At 37.9% G+C, this 20,345-nt stretch overlaps 1 protein-coding gene across 1 annotated transcript in view; it reads right to left on the bottom strand.

The window, feature by feature from the left end:
* Nucleotides 1-20,345, bottom strand: part of LOC105511310 (chromosome unknown open reading frame, human C1orf168) — a 100,897-nt gene that overhangs the window by 47,447 nt on the left and 33,105 nt on the right. Inside the window, exons 4-5 of the mRNA XM_011941458.1 lie at nucleotides 19,848-19,881; nucleotides 52-161 (exon numbers count right to left, since the gene is read on the bottom strand). Of these exons, the coding sequence (XP_011796848.1) occupies nucleotides 52-161; nucleotides 19,848-19,881 (144 nt within the window). The remainder of the gene's footprint in view (nucleotides 1-51; nucleotides 162-19,847; nucleotides 19,882-20,345) is intronic.

Raw genomic sequence — 20,345 nt, 5'->3', positions numbered from 1 at the left:
ACATTTTCATTCCACACGGGGTTACACTATTAATTGGCTTAGCAGACTTACGATCAGCAATTTCTTTTGCAGTGCACAGGTTAATGGAGTTGCCAGAGTGTCTCAGATATGAAATTGTTGCCTCATAATTATGTGGTTCTTCAAATTCTGCATTGAAAAGCCTGGAGAAAAAAAGATACTTAAAATATAACATTTTTAAAAACACATTTTGAAACCTTTTTGTATTTTTTTCTCATTATAGAAATAATGTGAGTATGTCTGGCCAATATAGTGACCTAAGCATATATGGGAGGCACACCACCCCTGCTCCAAATGCATAAGAATTCTAGATGAAATATACCAATGCAAAGACTTGTATAAAGATTATACAGTCCACATAGAAATCAATAAAGCAAAATCCCCAGGTGCCAGACATACAGAGGAAACTCACAATTAAAGATGCAAGTGAGAACTGCAGTCAAGGGACACAAAGGGAAATTGAGACCAGATAAAGAGAAATCTTAATGACTGGGCAGCTGGGGATTTAATATCTGAGTCAGAAGGTAAGTCTGAACCATAAGCCTCATCTGAATGGGGAGCTGAAATGGAGCTATCAGCATCAAGTCCAGAGTTACAATATGCTGTTCCGTCTGTAAAACAAGTACTAAACATATCTGTCCACTCTCCCAGGAGACGAGCTTGGAAGTTTGCTATCTGACTATGGCCATAGGAACTGAAAGAGTCACCAATGAGAAATCAGAAACTTGAAAACCCAGCACCAAATACAGAGGTGGGGTTTAATAAACAATCTGTCCATTTCAGAGACACAAAGCCAAAACTGAGGCTTGAAATTCAAATCCCTCTTGTAAAGGCAAATCTGAAATTATTTCGTAAAGATGCTTCCACAATCCATGGCACCTGTAGTTTCCAAAGAAAACAAATTCCCACTCAGAACAAGCTGATAGTGAAAACTGAAAACCATACAAGGAGATGAACTGCAGTAAGATAGTCAGAAGGTATAACTAATGAGGGACCTAAATGATAGAATAACATGAACGTTAATTTAAAAGACATGTGTTTTTAGTATTCAAAGAAATAAAGTGAAGAATAAAAGCCATTAGGTAAAAACAAGAGACTGAGGGAAAAGAATGCCCTATAGATTTGGAGAAAGGAGTTATAGAGATCATAAAATATAGTTCTTAAGATAAAAAAATTAATGTAGAAGCTGAAAAGTAGACTAGATGCCACAGCAGAAGGAATTGGTGAACTATTATTATTACTATTATTATTATATGTTTGTTGAGACAGGGTCTCACCCTGTCACCCAGGCTGGAGTGCAGTGGCACAATCTCAGCTCACTGTAGCCTCCGTCTCCCAGGCTCAAGCAATCTGCACCCTCAGCCTCCTGAGTAGCTGGGACTACAGGTATGTGCCACCACACCCGGATAATTTTTTGTGTGTTTTTGTAGAAAGGAGGTCTCACCCTGTCACCCAGGCTGGAGTGCAGTGGCACAATCTCAGCTCACTGTAGCCTCCATCTCCCAGGCTCAAGCAATCTGCACCCTCAGCCTCCTGAGTAGCTGGGACTACAGGTGTGTGCCACCACACCCGGATAATTTTTTGTGTGTTTTTGTAGAAAGGAAGCCTCGCCATATTGCCCAGGCTGGTCTCCAACTCCTGGGCTCAAGTGATCCACCTGCCTTAGCCTTCCAAAAGTACTAGGATTACAGTCATGAGCCACTGGCCTAGAATTGGTGAATTATTTAGATATGAGGACATTATCCAGAATGAAGCATAGAGAGATAAAGAGACAGAAAATATTTAATAAGAAGAGATAGGGAGGATAGAATGAGAAAGTCCAACATACATATATTAAGGATTATAAGAAGAAAGAAGAAAGAGAATGATGAAAAGGAGTCAATATTCAAATTATAATAGCTAAGACTATTATTTTCCATAATAATATGGAAAGCAGTGGAAGAGGGCTATGAAAATTATTCTCAAGTCTTTGCATTATTTACGAGGATAGAGATGTTGATTAACATTAGACTTTGTAAATTGTAGATGTCAAAATTTAACTGTAACTCCTAAAAAGAATAGACATAGATATATTTAACTTCTAAACTGGTAGAAGGGAAATATGCAATGAGAAAGCTTAAATTTTTTTAAAAAAGAAGGAAAGAAAAAATGCAATTATAGAAATTGCATAGTAAATCTTAATTGGGAAAAGTCCAAATAGGTCAAGGATTGCAACAAATGCACGTGAATTAAGCTATCCCACTAAAATAAAGAGTATCTGAATTGATATATATCTGAGTATATGTATCTGAATTGATATATAGGCCGGGCGTGGTGGCTCACGCCTGCAATCCCAACACTTTGGGAGGCCGAGGCGGGCGGATCAAGAGATCAGGAGATGGAGACCATCTTGCCTAATACCGTGAAACCCTGTCTCTACTAAAAAATACAAAGAAAAAAATTAGCTGGGCGTGGTGGCGGGTGCCTGTAGTCCCAGTCACTCAGGAGGCTGAGGCAGGAGAACGGCGTCAACCCGGGAGGCAGAGCTTGCAGTGAGCCAAGATCGTGCCACTGCACTCCAGCCTGGGGGACAGAGCGAGACTTTGTCTCAAAAAAAAAAAAAAAGAAACAGCAGACAAGTCAAAAATCAAAAAGACCTACAAACCAAATAGTACCAAAGAAAACTGAAGCAGGTATATTAATATTAGACCAACTTCAGTGTGACTGATGAAGAAAATGAGAAAGGGTTCACACGAATGAATATACACCGACACAAATTAGTGATAAGAAAGGAGACAAAACTAGAGATAGTTTTAGGCTTTCAGAAATCTAAGACAGTGTTATGATCAGCTCTCTACCAGTAACTTTAAAAATTTAGAGAAAATTCACAAATTTCTAGGGAAGTAGAAAATTACCATACCGACTGAGAGAGAAACACAAAAACTAATAGGCCAATAAATCATTAAAGAACTTTTATTAGTAGTACACTGCTAAAAGGTACACTCTTCCCTGTACCTACCTCCACCCTAACTCACCTCTCTTCTTGTTCTCTACCAAATAGTTTTATAGACCAGTTTTAATGAAATATAGACCTGTTTTAGAGGATATAAAAAGTGGAAAAGTTACGCTACTCATTTTAAGAAGATAATACAATTTTGATACGAAGACCACAAAATGATCAAAGAATAAGAGAAAATATAGCCCAATCTCACTTCAGAGATTTTAACCCAAATTCACTAAATACTGAAAAATGAATTAATCAGTATTAAAAATAACTCAAGAATAACTAAAATTTATTCCAAGACTTCAAGGATGGCTTAATATCACAAAATATATCATTGTAATTAATCACATTGTTTCAATAAAAGTGAAAAAAGTTATTTTAATATGCCAAAAAGCATTCCAGGGAGATAAATTTTCTTTACTAGTTTACCCTCCACAAATAACATACTTAATAGTAAAGTGTAACAAACAATATTTAGACTCTATCAGGAACTTTGGCAATAAGAAAAAGATAAACCCATAGAAGACTGGACAAAAGTATATGCCAGTCATCACAGAAGAGTTAAACTGAGTAGCTTATAAACGTAAACTCCCAACCTCATAGTGAACAGGGAAATGGAAATCAAGATAATGAAAATTTGGTTCACATTCATCAGATTAGCTAGAATCCCAGTTTGAAAATAATACCTTATTTGGTAAGAACATGGAGAAACAGGAAATCTTTAAACTGCTTTGAGCATATGAATTGTCACAACCCATTTTGGAGAATAATTTTTCAATATCTAGTAACACTGAAGTTGATTATTTAGTATTGTTTAGCAATTCTACTTCTAAGTAAATAGCTTTGAGAAACTTGCTTATATTTACCTACAAATATAGGAGAATGATTACTGAAGCATTATTTGAAATGGTAAAAGTTTACAACCATCTGCATGTCCCTTAGTGACAAAATGCACAAACAAATTGGGATGTGTTCATATGATGAAATACAATACAGTAATTATGATGAACAAGTGATGTATACATCAACATAGATAGAATATGAAAACACAGCTTTGTAAAAAAAAGTTGCAGAAGGATAACATAAGGTGTCATTTATACAAAAATTTAAAAACTATATCCTTAACAGATATATGAGTTTATAGCTCAAACCTAAGAATATACTAAATGGATACACTCACAAATTCATGATTGGAGTTGCCTCTGCAAAGAGAGAAAGGGAAATGGAATTATGGAGTGAATTCGTAATTTTTTCTCCTCTGTGCTGTCCACATTTGGTATGAGGTAGTTCCATTTGCTATAGATGCAGTTGAAGGGGACTAGAGTTAGGGTTAGGGTTAGGGTTAAAGGTTAGGTTAGAGTTGAAGGGACTTCAGCTGCATCTAGAGCAAATGGAAAATAACAACTACATCACAGCAAATGTGGATAGTATCAAAGAGAAAAAATTACACATAACCTCTGCACCTTAATACAAATGAAGTCTTAGCCTTTGATAGTCTTCCTGATTTTTCATTTATATGTGTATTCACCTAGTTATCATAGACAGTGAAAAAGTTAGAGTTCTCTCTTTTTTCCCCTCATTTATTATAATCAAAAGCACATTCCACCCAATTGTCTTCTCTCCTTTGTTTGACTATTTTGCATATTTTCTAGTTTTCTTTTGTGTATATTATCTGTAATAATTCTAAAAATGTAATAGTCCATTTTGCTGAAAAAGAAAAATTATAAACTTCAATGCATAAGTGACTTCTCCTCTCATATTTTTCCCCTCCCTCTTCATAAAGTAATAAAGATAAACTTTCTTAAATTATGGGCTATGCCATATACCTCATGCTTCAATAGCCTAACAATCTCATTTGGTCTATTGTAAATTAATTTTATTAATAAGAAACAATTTAGGGAAAGATGTCCAATCAATTTCTTAGACTACTTTGGTCAAAAATGCATAAATATCTCATTTCAGATAATTATAAAGAAAATTTTACCAAAGTCTCCAAAAAGGCATCTTTAGGATCAACTGTCTTTACAGAGATTCAGTGCTGGGATTATTGTTAAGAGGAAAAAAGAAGGTTGCAGATGTATTTTAACCTCCTTTTTTTGCTACCTGAGAATGTCTTTTACCTTTATCCATGGTCCATTAAAACTAGATCTGAGATCCACCTTGATTTTATACAATGTGGATCAATATAAAGAACTTGGATTGGAGAGAAGAAATAACTCTATGATTCAAATCTATGCTTCAACTTCTTTATTTCCACATTTATGAAAAATGTGTCTATAGGACTATAGAAACTACTGGGAGGTAGCACAGAATATGAGACAGATCTGGAATGTGGGGTTAAACAGATCTGAATTTGAATCCTAGCTCTCCCCTACATTCTAGTTATAAGGTACTGGGTAAATACCTTAAGCCTCCATTTCCTGCCTTATAAAACAGTTATAATAAAATCTACTTTAAAGGTGTATTATAGATATTGAATGAAATATTTGCCCTCTGCACATAAGCATTCCACAAAAGTGTGCTAGTAATATTAGTGTACTAGAGGACAGAAATATTGTATTTTTAAAATGCTAAGTTTTGAGGTTTACATCTTGTAAAATTTTTTATTAGTGGCATAGCATCAGGTTTCTAACTTTTCTTACTTTCTTACAGAAAACCTACAGTTATTTGTATACTACATTATAAAACATTAATGTTTCTTAGTGATATCTTCAACATTATCTGTGTCAAGAAGCAAAAACAGCTCCTTAAATGCAATACAAGTGTTAAAGATGATTACAAAACCAGAAAATTTCTAATTTTGTTTGGACTCTTGGAAATCCTGTCTTCAAAATAAATGTTTAAACAAATGGGATCTCTCTAGCTAAAGCATGGACAAGTGACCTCTCACGGTTGTTTCCACTTGCCATGTCTGCCTCTGGTCCACAGCCCTGAAAGGCCCCCGCAGAATCCCTCATTGTCCTTTGGAGAATAATTAGTTAACCTCTGTATTAGGCTGTATGCTCTGGAGAAGTGGCTCATGCACCTCATTCAAACGTCTGTCCACTTGGTCAAACAGTGAGATTATTAATCACACTAATAGCTACTATTCCTTGAGGGTTTACCACGTGTTAGACACTGTACATAGATTCGTTATATGCACCTCTCATTGTGTGGTCTTGAGCAGTCATTTGGGTTCTCAGAGCCTTCATTTCCTCATAGAGTCACTGTGAGGGTTTAGTGTGGGAATAACTGAATCACAATGTGGAAAATGCCTGACAGGCGAATTTCCTTTCTTGTCTTCTCCTGTGCCACACTGCATGATGATGACTCAAAAAGTTTCATTGCAAGAAAGTTCTAGAATATCTAAAGAAGCGCTTACATTAAGTAGAAAGATTGAGACTTGAACAGCAAACCTTGTTAGCCACACTTCTATAATTATTTTGTTAGGTTGAAAACACAGTTTCTTCCACTTATTATTTAAATGGGACATGCATTTTGGAGACAGGACGAACAAGAGTAGCTTAGTCAGCATTTGCTCTGTGTAACATTCTACAGGTTCCTGGTGACAAGGGGGTGTGACACCATCTGATTTCTCAATTGTCCAAAGTCCCAAACTGGGTCAATTTCAATTTCCAATACATACATAAAGTAAGAATACTCTACTCATAGCCCTTCACCCTAAGAAATCCTTCCCTTGAATGAAATGATTGGTGATTAAATTTTTAAAAGTGACATCCATGCTAAATAAAATGGATCTCAAAATTCATTTGTGCCAGGTTCACAAAAATATATGATGAATTTGAAGGGATTTTCTTCATAAGCTACTAAAACTTGTTTCGTATACATATTAGATAATGGTTAGAGATGAACAATCAATGAATTAGTAGAGCAGAATGATTCAGAGAAACATAGGCTTCAGAAAGACAGAGGTGGCAGTGAACCTCAGCTCTACCAGGCTGTGACCTTGGGTGGGTGGTTTGACCTAAGTCTCTTCACCCTTTAATCCTCTTTATATGTGAATGAAATGATATAATTTATGCCATGCTTAGTGTAGTGCTTGGCATAAAGTGTTTGCTACTTCTGCTTCCGCTACTACTACTTCCACTTTCACTTTTATACTATTTTCCCTTTTACCATTCCACTACTTGTACTTCAAATTCTACCACCACCTCCACCACTAGTTCTCCTGCTTCTACCATTTTACAGCACACATATGTGTGCATACATATATGTCTTTTTATGTAATATATATTTTCATTTACACATATATGTGTTGACATATATATACATACATGTATACATACATACACACAATCCTACCACCACATGTACCATAACCTTACTGTGATGGTTAATATTGAGTGTCAACTTGATTGGATTGAAGGATGCAAAGTATTGTTCCAGGGTGTGTCTGTGAGGGTGCTGCCAAAGGGGATTAACATTTGAGTCAATGCACTGGGAGAGGCAGACCCACCCTCAATCTGGGTGGGCACAATCTAATCAGCTGCTAGTGCAACTAGAATAAAAGCAGGCAGAAAAACATGGAAAGACTAGATTGCCTGAGTCTTCTGGCCTCTGTCTTTCTCCTGTGCTGGATGCTTCCTGTCCTCAAACATTGGACTCCAAGTTCTTCAGCTTTTGGACTCTTGGACTTAAACCAGTGGTTTGCCAGGGCTCTCAGACCTTCGACCACAGACTGAAGGTTGCACTGTCAGCCTTCAAAGAGTAGGGATTCTTTCGAAGTTTTAGAATTCGGACTGATTTCCTTGCTCCTTAGCTTGCAGATGGCCCATGGTGGGACCTCCCCTTGTGATCATGTGAGTCAATACTCCTTAATAAACTCTCCTTTATATGTACATCTACCCTATTAGTCCTGTCCTTCTAGGGATCCCTGACTAATCCACTGACCAATTCTACTATAACTTCTACTACAACAACATACAGCAAATAGAGCTTCTCTCAGCCCTGGGCACTAGGTATTTATTTTTCCTATTCATGTATATATAACCCAGTTATTTCTACAAAGGACCACAAAACCATGATCACCAAGTAAATGTTATTAAAGTGCTGATTACCTTACAAAATATGCCATCCCCTCTGGCCTTAACTCTGAAGCTACATTGCCAAACCATTGATCTCATTCATAAGGCAGGCATGGGAAGGCAAGTAAATAATAATAACAGCTGATAATTATTACCTGCCAAGCACTGCTTCAATTACATGTATCTTTTACTTTATGAAATACATACTATTATTCTTTCCATAATCAGAAGAAGAAACAGAAGTATGATCCAAGCTCACAGAGTAGTTAGCAGCAGAGATAAGAAGCCATATATTTGAATTCAGAATCTGAAGTCTTAACCATTATGCTGTATACCATGTTACACAGGGAATGTACTGGTTAAAGTCAAACATGGCATGAATAGATTGCACTGTAATGGAAGTCATCAAAGAAAGAAGTCATCAGAGTATATAGCAAGGAGGACTCCAAAGGACTGACCAGATTATTAGCTAGAGACATAATGGGAGAAAAGTATGTCTGCTAGTGATATAAAAGAGAAGCGCTCAGATTTCTCATTCATTAAGTTACACGCTATTATTCACTCTTTGGACAAACTATATTCATGTTAATTTTACATACGTTATCTCATATAATCCTCCCAGTAGCAGTATGAGGCATTTTACAGATGAGGAAACTGAGGCTTGGAGATATTCAGTAACTTGTCCAAGATAGCACTGCTAAGAAGCAGAGATGGGTCTCGAAACCAGACCTTCTGATTCCTAGTCCATTGGTTCTCTCCTCTGTACTACAAGTCACTCTAGAACCAAGGGAAAACTGAAAAATGAAAATAATGAAGCACCAGATGATGGTGAAGGTCAAGGAGCTTGTGAGTGGGTTTTGGATGATATTTTTCCAACCTTTGTTAGGCTGACCCAAGAGTTCACAGATCAATTCTTTTATGGATTAGTTATTTATATGGGGAAAATGTTATGGTGAAATTCTTTTTCTTATCTGTGCCTGACATGATCACCTATAAAATGAAAAATATTACCATTTAACCTGTAATTTGAGGTTAAGGTGGGACCAGTGGATCAGGGTGAATTTGGGAATGACTTTCTAAAAGCACTTTGTCTTCTAAGTGTTTTTAGGAAGTCACACAACTACTAAAGCAGACTTTTTTTTTTCCATTCATCTAGGAACAAGATCTGATAAAGCAGATTCTTAATAAACCAGTGGCAACTTCAGCAGCATGAAACAAAATGACCACAAGCCCTCATTTTGATCACTAAAGTCAAATTTTTACAATATCTTTGTTTCAAATTTCAGAGTGTCTTCTTTGAGGTGCACTATAATATCTAACCCCATTTGTTTTACAGAGAGGGAAGTAAGGTCACCCTCTGAACTAGTGACAGGCTTTTAACTAGGAGTCTGGTCTCCCAACTGCCTGTTCTGCACCTACAGTATTCGACCTTGATACAGACAAACCCTGCTATTACAAACAAACAACAAATCTCTGCCATTTATTAAGAGCTTATAACATTGGGATTCTACTTTGCTGAATTAGAGATATTTATCTCAATCCTCACAACATCCCTAGGGGGAAGGATTTGATTTCACCACTTCCCATATTAGAAAATAGAAGGCCCAGAGATACCAAATAACTTTCCCAGGATCACACAGCTAGTGTGTGGAGCTCAAAACGTGAATCCAAGGTTATCTGACTCCCAAATCAATGCCCTTAACTTCATGTAACATACTCCATGAATCTTCTAATTTTTAATTCATTCAATTTAAACATATTTTAATTATGCAGCTGGTAAGAAAGAAATATTAGACCATCTCTCTGCTTTTGAAGAATTTATAATTTAGACAGGGAAACGAGATACACCCAGGCAAACAGAAAATTAAAAAAATAGACTGGATATGATTGAGTTTTAAGCTGAGTGCCGTCTAAGTCCATTCTGTTCTTCAGCCAACATTTATTGAACAACTATTAAATGCTGTATGCCCTCTTCCCCATATACACCTTACCACTACACACTCTAATCATGTCAAATTACCCATAGTTCTTGAACACATGAGGCTGTTTCCTGCCTCTTTGCTTTTGTCCACGTGATTCATCTGCTTATAATGACCTTATCACCAACATCCTCTGTGAAAATTCATAATTTTTCTCCTAAAATTCTGATTGTCATTATCCATGGCCCTTCTATAGTCTATTCTCCACACAGCAGCCAAGATGATCTTCTCAAAATATAGTTCAGACCTTGTCACAATCCCACTTATGACTTTCCAGAGGTGTCTTATGGTTTTTAATAATTTTTTTAAAAAGAACCACTATGCTCCCCACCTTTATGATCTCATCCCTCTGCATGTCTCCAAGGTCCTGTACTACCATTCTCTTCCTCACTCATCACTCTCCAACCACACTGGTCTCCTGTCTATTTTACAAGGATGCAGTGCTCTCTGCTATCTCGAAGACTTGGCAAAGGTTGCTCCTGCTACATGGAATGCTTTCTGTATGACCAACTTTTTCTCAACCACCAGGTCTAACCTCTGTCCCCTTTGGCAAGGCCCTTCTTCAGCCGGCTTTCCCAAACAGCCCTCCTCCCCACCTATTTCTGTATACCACAATACTTGTTGTATACCCTTCTCAGTCACTGTCATAGTCTTGAAATTACTTTTTACTCTTTGAAACTAGTTTAATTTTTTTCTCTCTTGCTCGGGGATCTTGAATATCACTTGCTGCTCAGTACCCATTGCCTCATCCAGTGTCTGGTACATTGTAGGCTTCCAGTTAGCAACTGTTTTTTTGTTTATATCCTTCTCTGATGCTCGTACAGAAACACTGGGAACTCAGACAGGTAGATGAAGTCACATCATTAATTTTTCTCATTGAGCCCCCCCTCTCTGTCAGGTACTGTTCTAGAATATAAAAATAAATAACAATCAAGGTCCTTAAACTCAGGGTTCTCATGGTCTTAAAAAAACATAAAAAATAAATAAGTCAAATGAATATTATCATCCAAAGCATTCATAAAAAATAACAGAAAAATAAAGCAGAATCATATATGAAATCGATAGCATCTTGGGTGAGGGAACATGTGCTATAGCCAGGAAAGCTGACATTTCAGCATACATCATTGCCTTATATTACATTTGTTATTTATTTTTCTCCCCAACTAAAATACATACTTAATGAGGACAGATACTTTGTGTTCATTTCCTGCTGCATTTCCAGCATCTAGAAAAATGGCTGGTACATAGTTGCAGTTAAATAATTATTGAATGAATAAATAAAAAATGAATTCTGCATAAGAAGGAGCCATCAGGTGATGATCTGGGAGATGATGACACACACAGGAAAATATAAGTACTTCTGATTGGTCAGGGAAGCTTGTTGTGTTTGAGGATTAGCCAAAGGTCAGTCCATGGGTGGAAGAGAGGAAACAAGGGTGAGAGGGCTTAGGAGAGGAGTTTGGAGAATAATCAGTGACCAAAACCTATAAGGAACCTGTAAGAATATATATAGGTATAAAGAAGTATAAGGAAGGATATTCTTGGCCCTGGGAAAAGTACATTTTTGAATTTTATTCCAAATATAAAATGGATGCTAAGAGCTCAATGCTAAGAGCTCAATGATTAGTTTAATTAAACAAATATTTAATTCAAAAACTAATGAGTCCAAAGAATAGGAGAGAAGAAAAGAGAGTGCCTCTCATGTGGGCTAAAATAATCAGAACAAGCTTCTTGTTAGGGTGTCACTTGGAGTTGAACACTAGACTAAGAAGGAGCTGAGGAAACAGGATCTCACACGAGTCCCCACTCTCACATGGCAGTAGCCCTTGCCTAATATGCAAGGGCAAAGGAAGTGCTCAGATTGTCCTAATTATTTAGCTTCAATATTAGATGGATATAATATTGGACATGTAAACCAAGGTGAAATGTATGGAGAACAGAATCTTGAAATGTTTTCTTTATTTACATAAAAGTTAATGGAAGATGATATCATTCTGTCCATCCATCCTTCTCCCCATCATTTTGTTTATCTGTTATTCCACTGGACCATCACTCAGTTAGTCATTCAATAATGATTGCTTTCATGCCCACTGTTTGCTAGGTCCTATATATATAAATGTGAAAAATATGTATGATCCTTCTCTCATGGAATTTACAGTCTAATAGGTATCTCCAAAAACACTTCATGGTGGAAAAATTCTGACTGAGTCAGGATAACGTAGCTGAAAATCTTTAATTTGGTCCTGAGTTCACATCCCAGATAAACTCTGAAACAGGGCAAGCCATGGTTTCTCACCTATAAAATGACAATACTAATATTGTGTATATTCAATATCCTAATACTAATATTCAATGTTCAATATACAAATACTATGAATAATATTGCCATTTTATAGGTGGCAATTAGTATTGTCTCCTAAGATAGTCATTGGTCTAGAATGAGTCTAACAGATATAAAAGGGCTAAGCAGTGCTCAGCATGCGGTCATACTCAAACAGTAGTTTCTATTCAACCTTACTGAATATACCTATGTACAAAACTAGGCCCCAAGTGTGCAACTTGTGATTGTCTGGTTTCTTTCTCAATCGTGACTTTTCTGGCTTATCATCTGAATGTCACTGAAGAGAAAAAGCAAGGCTTGGTTCCAAAACCTTTCATATTTTAGCTCTACCCTAGGCTAGCCTCCCTCACACAGATCCCTCTGCACAGAAAACGAAATCCTAAGGCAGGCGTTCAAGAACTCGTGCCCAAAGCATATCCAGGCTCAATGTGTAGAGCAGGCCATGAGTCTATTAAGCCTTGCCCTCTTTTGTTGTAGGTAAAGTGTTCTTTGAATCCTCAGTAAGGCAGCCTGGAGTGGTAGTTGACAGACTGTGTTCTGGAGCCAGGCTGACTAGGTAAGCCCTGGTGCTGCTGATCCAGTTGCATCACCCTAAAAGCCTTCACCTGACTCTCTGTGGTCAGCGAGTGCACAAAGCACTTACTGTACCTCATGGGTGGTTGTAGCTGGGAGTTTTAAAATGAGAGCGTGGACATAAGGTACAAGTCTTTATCTATGGAAAGTGCTCAATAAATAGAAGTTATAGGTGAGTTTTTTTTTTTTTTAAGGACGAATATTTGAAAACAAGAAAGAAGAGAAAGACTCAGTAAATTCACTGCTCCTCACGAAAAGCAGGCAATCAGTGGCCCTGTTGTGTCCCCTGAAGTCCAATTAAAAAGGGATAATAAGAAATTATTGAAGTGGCTTAAGCTGAAACTACCTGAATGTTCTGGGTCTGAAACTCCACCGGCAGGACACAGGCTTCAAAAAAATTCCTTCTCTTCATTCTTTCCTGTAGCGATTCAATTTATCCCAGCATGCTGGGATTTCCTGGCCTGCTTTCACCTCTTGAATATCACTACAAGGAGGCTGTTTTGTTGTTGGTCAATCAGGTCAGGTCTGCACCAGTCTTAATTACCTGAAGTGTAGCCATTCAGGAAAGAGCACTGTAGTTGCAAACAATTTTACAGAATCATACATGTACAAAGGCACAATGATATGCTTTTTGTTGTTGCTGTTATTAAGTAGAAAACAAGCTCAAAGACCTTTCAGGAAGGATACTTCTTGTCTTGCACTGATTGTGTGCCAAGCACTTCACCTATTTTAATATCAACAATGATGGGAACAGCAAATAACCTCCATGTTGTCCTAGATTCTTCTCTTTCCCTCACATCTCACTCCCCACAGCTGATCCAGTGATTGCCGTTTTCCTCCGAAACAAATCTTGAATCCATCAACTTCTTTTATTTCATTTTGACTACCCTGTCCATGTCAAGTTACTTAACTTCTCTGACTCAGTGTCCCTATCTATAAAATGGGACAGTACTATCTGCTTCTTAAAATTGTCATAAATGAAATCATGTGTAAAGTACTTAGAATAAACACTGAGTGTGGGTCGCTAGTTTTACTGTGGTTGTTGCAATGGCTTTCTAGGCCACTTTCTGTTTCCACCTATTTTCTCATGACATTTATTATTTATACAGCAGCTAGAATTATCTTTACAAAAGAAGTGTCAGCTCATGTCACTTCCTGGCTTAAAACTCTCCAATGTCTTCCCAATGCATTTAGAGCAAAATCCAAATTACTTCCACAGCTCACAAGATACTCCACCCCCATTTCCTGAGCTCACTGTGCTTTAGCCAAGATTCCAACCCCTTTCTCCTTCTTTAAAACGTGCTAAGGGTGGTTCTCCCTTTAGTCTCTGTGCCAGCTATTTTCTTTCCTGGGATGTTCATCTCCTAGATCTTCCTTTAACTGGACTTGGTCCTTATTCAGTTCTCAACCCAATGCTACTACCTCAGAGAGGTCTTTCTTTGATCAATTCATAGTAGATGTACATATTTTCAAGGTAATGTGATATTTTAATACATTCATATGATGTGTAAAGTTCAAATCAGGGTGATTGGGATATCTATCATAATTTTCTTTATGTTAAGAACATTTGAATTACTCTATTCTAGCTATTTTGAAATGTACAATAGATTATTGTTAATTATTGTCACCCACTGATCTATCAAACACTAGTTCTTATTTCTTCTATTTAACTATATAATTGTACCCATTAATCAATCAGAGAGGCCTTTCTTGACCATCCTAAGCTTTATTTCACTCTCAGTCCCTCATTATTACTCTAATACTCTTAAAATTTTTGTTTATAGTACTTATTACTATGCAAATCAGTACTGTAAATGCATTTTTTTTTGGTTACAGTGTTGTTGTAATTATCATTATTTTACTTGAAGGCCTTTGATAAGGCATCTATTCCTCACTTCCATGGGATCAGCCACTGCCCACTGCCTGACACAGGTCCTAGAGACAGTCACACGATCTGCCCAGCCCTAGAAGACCCCGTGTTTCCCACTCTGCTTGGGGTAGAAACTGCAAAAACACAAATACACATATATGTTTCCAAGTACTGGGCATAAAATAAGTCATCGGGAAGATTCAAAATAAGCTTATCAACTTTTAATAAAAGCCGATAGATATATTTTAAAAGCTTATGAGCATTTAAAGACTATCTCAAAGTGAAAACACAAAATTAAAAACTTCAAGAGAGAAAATGGTAAACTCTTGAGAATTCACCCACAGACCCTCCCCTGAGAAACACTGCTGTCATCTTCCTACTCCCAAAATAAACAGTACCTCCTTTATGTGTCTGAGTCAGATTCCCTGAGTCAGGACTATCTCTGACACTTCTTAATGGGAGAAAAGCCATATTTATAGCTAATGAATAAAATATTAGCCAGCTCCGCTAAGTACTGACAGAGACCCGTGCTGATGGCTGCCCTGGGACTAACCTGCTTTGCTCACACAAATAGGGGCTGCTTATTCAAAAGAGATGCCAGCCAGCTTGGTTTGCATAAAAGAGTGATGACAAAGAATAATCTCCAAAGAGCCATCTCACTGTTGGGAACTAATGAGACATTAATATTTCAGAGGTAACAAGGGATGGAGAGGCCAAGGTTTAGAGAAACTGAGACTCATTGAGTTTCTTTTGTGTGTTCCATGCTTGATATAATTTATCTCACTTGGCCTTGATGGCAATAAAGTAAATAATAATATCGTGCCCACTTTACAGATATGTATATCAGAGATCTGAGCTGTTAAATGGCTTGTCTAAGGTATGGAAGAGGGGTTTAAATCTGTGCCAATATGACTTCAGAACCTGCACTTGTTCCTTTATACAATGTCACCTCTCATATTTTAGACACAAAGAGGTCCAGAAATGAAAGATGGCTATTGTAAGTGTGCTGGGTTAAGACGATAAAAATATGTATACATAGAAATACAGCTAGAACACAAAGACTCCTATTTTATACATTATGCTTGAAAATAATGAGAGTTTTAATTTAGAGAAGAAAGTAGTCCTTAGATGTTTAAAGAATTGTCACATAAAGAGGGGGTAAATATGATGCCTGTTGTACCAAAGAGTATCTATTAGACATATGGTTGAGAGTTTGGGTAGGGAGGTCAATTCTTTTTCCAGATCAGCTTGAAGGACTTTGAAATAAATAAATAAACAAAGCAGTGTGTGTGTGTGTGCATGCACGCGTGTTATTTTATTTTGTACACTGCTATATTTTCAATGTATGTAAGTGTTTGGGCCATAGTGGATGCTCAATAAATACATGTTGAATGAATAAAATTGGCTTTGATGAAGAAAAATATGACTCTCCAGGTGTTGAGCTCCTCATGAATGAATTTCTCAGCATAGAAGTTCTCAGCATAGACTCTTGCCCTGCTGGGAGGTTATATAATAGCTAAGCAAGGTTTATTGAACACTCTCTAGATGCTAGGCACTGCCCTAAACACTTTAAGATCATTATTATTTTTACCCTCACCACACTAGTATGAGTTAGGTAATAACATCATCATTTCACAAAAGTAGAAACTGAGCAGATCTTAAGATATAGACCTTTAAGATGATTAAAATACATATCCAAAGAAATACAGCTAGAACACAAAGACTCCTGTTTTATACATTATGGTTGAAAATAATGAGAGTTTTAATTTGGAGACGAATGTAGTCCTTAGATGTTTTGAGAATTTTGCAGAAGTTTTTTTTGTTTTGTTTTAAGGTTTGCAGAAGTTACGGCATTTTCCCAAAGTTACACAGGTGTTAAGTTCTAGGGATTGGATCAAAACCCAGGCTTTCATTAACTTTGTGCTATGTGGCCTGGCTACATCAGATAGTCAGCATATCCCCTTCCAGTAATGAGAGCCTACACATACTATTTTTAATCTAATCTCTGAATTGAAGGTTAATACCAAGAACATGGATGATGCTCTTCCTAAACAAGCGCCAGTTTCCATGGAAGTTACAGCTAAAGCTATCGCACAATATGGCATTTACTTGTTCAGACTAACTTATCATTGGAGAGATAAAGTCTGAACTTTTTACCATGGCACTTAATGCATTTTAGGATCCATCCTCATCTCTTATTTTTATACATTAGAGTATTTTTTGTCTGTATATTTCTTTCTCTTTAGAGTCTCCTTTCGTCTGCTTATTTCCTTCCCAAACTCCTTGCTTTCAAACATGTTGTATCTCTATATTATAAATCGATTGGTCTATCTGTTTGTCCTTCTGCCCATTCATCCATCCACCCATCAACTACATCTCAGATCAACTACATGTCAGAACGGTGTTTATATCAGGGAACAATACCATGCCTCACCACTTTATGGTCTCACAAAAGAGAACACATAAGTAAACCTAATTCCTACCTATTATGCAGGATACAGCTCCAGTTCTTTTATCTTCCACGAAGTTGCCCTAAGTTTTCTGGCCCCTCTTTATCTCTTTTGTCTTTCACTCTTTCAGCACTGTGGCCCACATCATAATCACTGTTTAGTGAAACCTCATTGCAGAGGGAGGTTAGGTTCCAAAATCAGCATGAAAGGACAGAACAGTCAAAATGGCCCCTGTAAATCCCTCAGGAAGATGGTACCACGTGGAGACTGACCAGTGGGCCATCACAGCAAGTTTATCCTCCATGTTGAAACAGATTACTGTTTCTTTGATTTAAATGCCAGAGAAGAGGTCAGGTTAGATTAGAACCAACCTGTAAGAAAAGCATGTATCTAGTTAAACACAACAGTCACCTTACACTCAATCCTACTGAGACGTTCACAATACGAAAGAACCAAGAGCAACTGAGGGCACAGCAGAGGTACACTGTCCCTTCAAACCGTCATACTGGGACCTATGTTCATTGAGTAACTGGCGCAAACCATTGCCTGAGCCATTTATTTTCTCTCTTTCACATAAATGCACATAGAACATGTCTTCACTGACCTGTCATTTAACTTTTTCAGTTAAATGTGCTGTCATTTAACTTTTTCAAAGGGACGACAAACCCAGGAGTTCCCAGAGCACATGGTGTCTAACACCACACTACCAGTTCCTTGTTGAATAAGATTGTCTTATCAATTCTCTGTTGTACAAGATCCTCTGTGATGTGGCTCCTGTTTACTTCTACAATCCATTTCTATACTTTCTACACTCTAACTGTACTTATTTCTGGTTTCCACAAATTAAACATGTTGCTTCACATCTCCTGCCTCTACCTACAGTGTCCTTTCCCATGCTATGCTGCAAATATGCATCTTCAATACTCATTTCAAATGTTTCCTCTTCAAGGATAGGTTGACTGGTTCAATACCCCATTCTTCACTCCTTCCTGCATCCCTGCTTTTTGCCATGCAACTTTCAGCACCCTCCCACTCTGATTCTGGGCTTGGCCACATTACTTGCTTGGACCAATAAGATGTTAGCAACTGCAACACAGCAAGGGCTTGAAAAGTGCTGGTGTGATTGGGCTTGTCTTGCTTGTTAGCAGTGACTGTAGAAGGGTGTCCCTGGGCTAGCTTGCTGGATGAGGAGAGACAGATGGTGCCAAGTCAAGGTGCCCAGCCATCCCCAGCTAACGCAATCCTAGATCAGCCAACTGTAAGCTTCCCCCCAACATGTAAGCCACCACAGCCAATATCACAAAGTTGCCTAGACAGCCTGCAGTCTGCTGCAAACATATGAGCAAACCCAGCTGACCCCAGCCCAGATCAACTGTACCCCACAGACTCATGTATGCTATGAAAGTTTTACTGTTATTATGTAGCATTACTCTAGCAATGGAGAACTGATACTTCTTTAAAGACTTCCCTGACCCTCCCAAGGAGATGTAACAAGTTCCTCTTTAGTGCAGCCTCTGAATATTGTCCTTTCCTCTATTACAAACCGTAACACACTTTACCATTGTAAACATTTGATAAAGGAATAAGTAATATGATTATTTGTTGTTAAGTTTGGATCTTCTTCTAAGACTAACCTTTTTGAGAACAGGGAACATCTTTGTGAGGGAGGTGAGATATATAAACAATGTGGTTATGGCACATCTGGGTTGGAATCATGGCTCAGCAAGTGGCAAACTTTCTGAGCACAAGTGTCTTGAGCAATAAAATGTGAGCGGCGGCTGGGTGTGGTGGCTCACGCCTGTAATCCCAGCACTTTGGGAGGCCGAGGCGGGTGGATTACAAGGTCAGGAGATTGAGACCATCCTGGCGAACCCAGTAAAACCCTGTTTCTACTAAAAATACAAAAAATTAGCCAGGCGTGGTGGCGGGCACCTGTAGTCCCAGCTACTCAAGAGGCTGAGGCAGGAGAATGGTGTGAACCTGGGAGGCGGAGGTTGCAGTGAGCCGAGATCATGCCACTGCACTCCAGCCTGGGCAACAGAGCCAGATTTTGTCTCAAAAAAAAAAAAAAAAATGTGAGCGGCAGCAGCAACTGTGCAGCCCTCTTGAGACAACAGAATGAAAAATGTGTATAAAGTAGCCAGCTGAGTGCCTGACACATCAAGGTCTCAATAGATATTATTTGGGTAAGTGAGTTAATGAACTGACACTTCTATGGCAAAATTCTTAGAAGGAGTGCACCAAAAATAAAACATCCTTTATCCCATTACTGATTCCTAATATCACACCAGCTGCCCAGAGCATTCTTTAGCCTCTAATTCAATTTATGACTATGAAGGGTGATGTTTCAATTTACTGAACCCAACTATATAATTAAAAATGTACCTGTGAGGACTATCTTTGCAACTTAACGTCAGCACATGTTAAATACAATTTATTTAATCTTTTGTTTACAACAAAAGTTGCAATTTGCTGCTTATAAATCACTCCTTCTGAAACCCTTCTGAGAAATACAGATTCTTGGTTTGTGCTAATTGTCTGCTCTGAAGCAGGCTAAGTAGCCCCTGTGATGGGCTATGTTCCTACACAACTAAGGAGCATGTACTTACCTTTCTGGAGGCAGGGAGCCACCTTCCACAGTCACTGCAAGAGAAAGAGGCAGAGTGAAAAAGAGGTGTTTGCACAGCCTGGTTAAAGTGAATGATGCTTGTGCAATGATGTGACCCCACAGGTAATGTGGAGAATGAAAGCTTGCCTATGCCTGAAACATCCCTTACCTCCACCCCAGCACCCAGGGGATACTTGTTCCTGCATTGCAGTACTCACCCACACTTTACAGTACAATTTCTTATTTATGGATACAATCTCTTGCATTAGACTTTGACCTCCTTAAAGACCAGAACCCCTGTGGGGTTTATCTCTTAATCTCTCATTTCCATCACAGGACATGGTACAGAGATTATTGCTGCTCAATGTTCATTTGAAATAACCTTGAACATTTACAGAACACTTCCTGGTATTCCAAGCACTATTTAAGCTCTTTCCCAGCATCATGTCTCATTATCCTCACAATAATCCTAAGAGATCAGTGGTACCCCACTTTACAG

This window comes from Colobus angolensis, unplaced genomic scaffold (genome assembly GCF_000951035.1).
Source record: "Colobus angolensis palliatus isolate OR3802 unplaced genomic scaffold, Cang.pa_1.0 Scaffold102, whole genome shotgun sequence".
Classification (NCBI taxonomy): domain Eukaryota; kingdom Metazoa; phylum Chordata; class Mammalia; order Primates; family Cercopithecidae; genus Colobus; species Colobus angolensis.
This window is presented reverse-complemented; position numbering and strand designations above follow the sequence as displayed.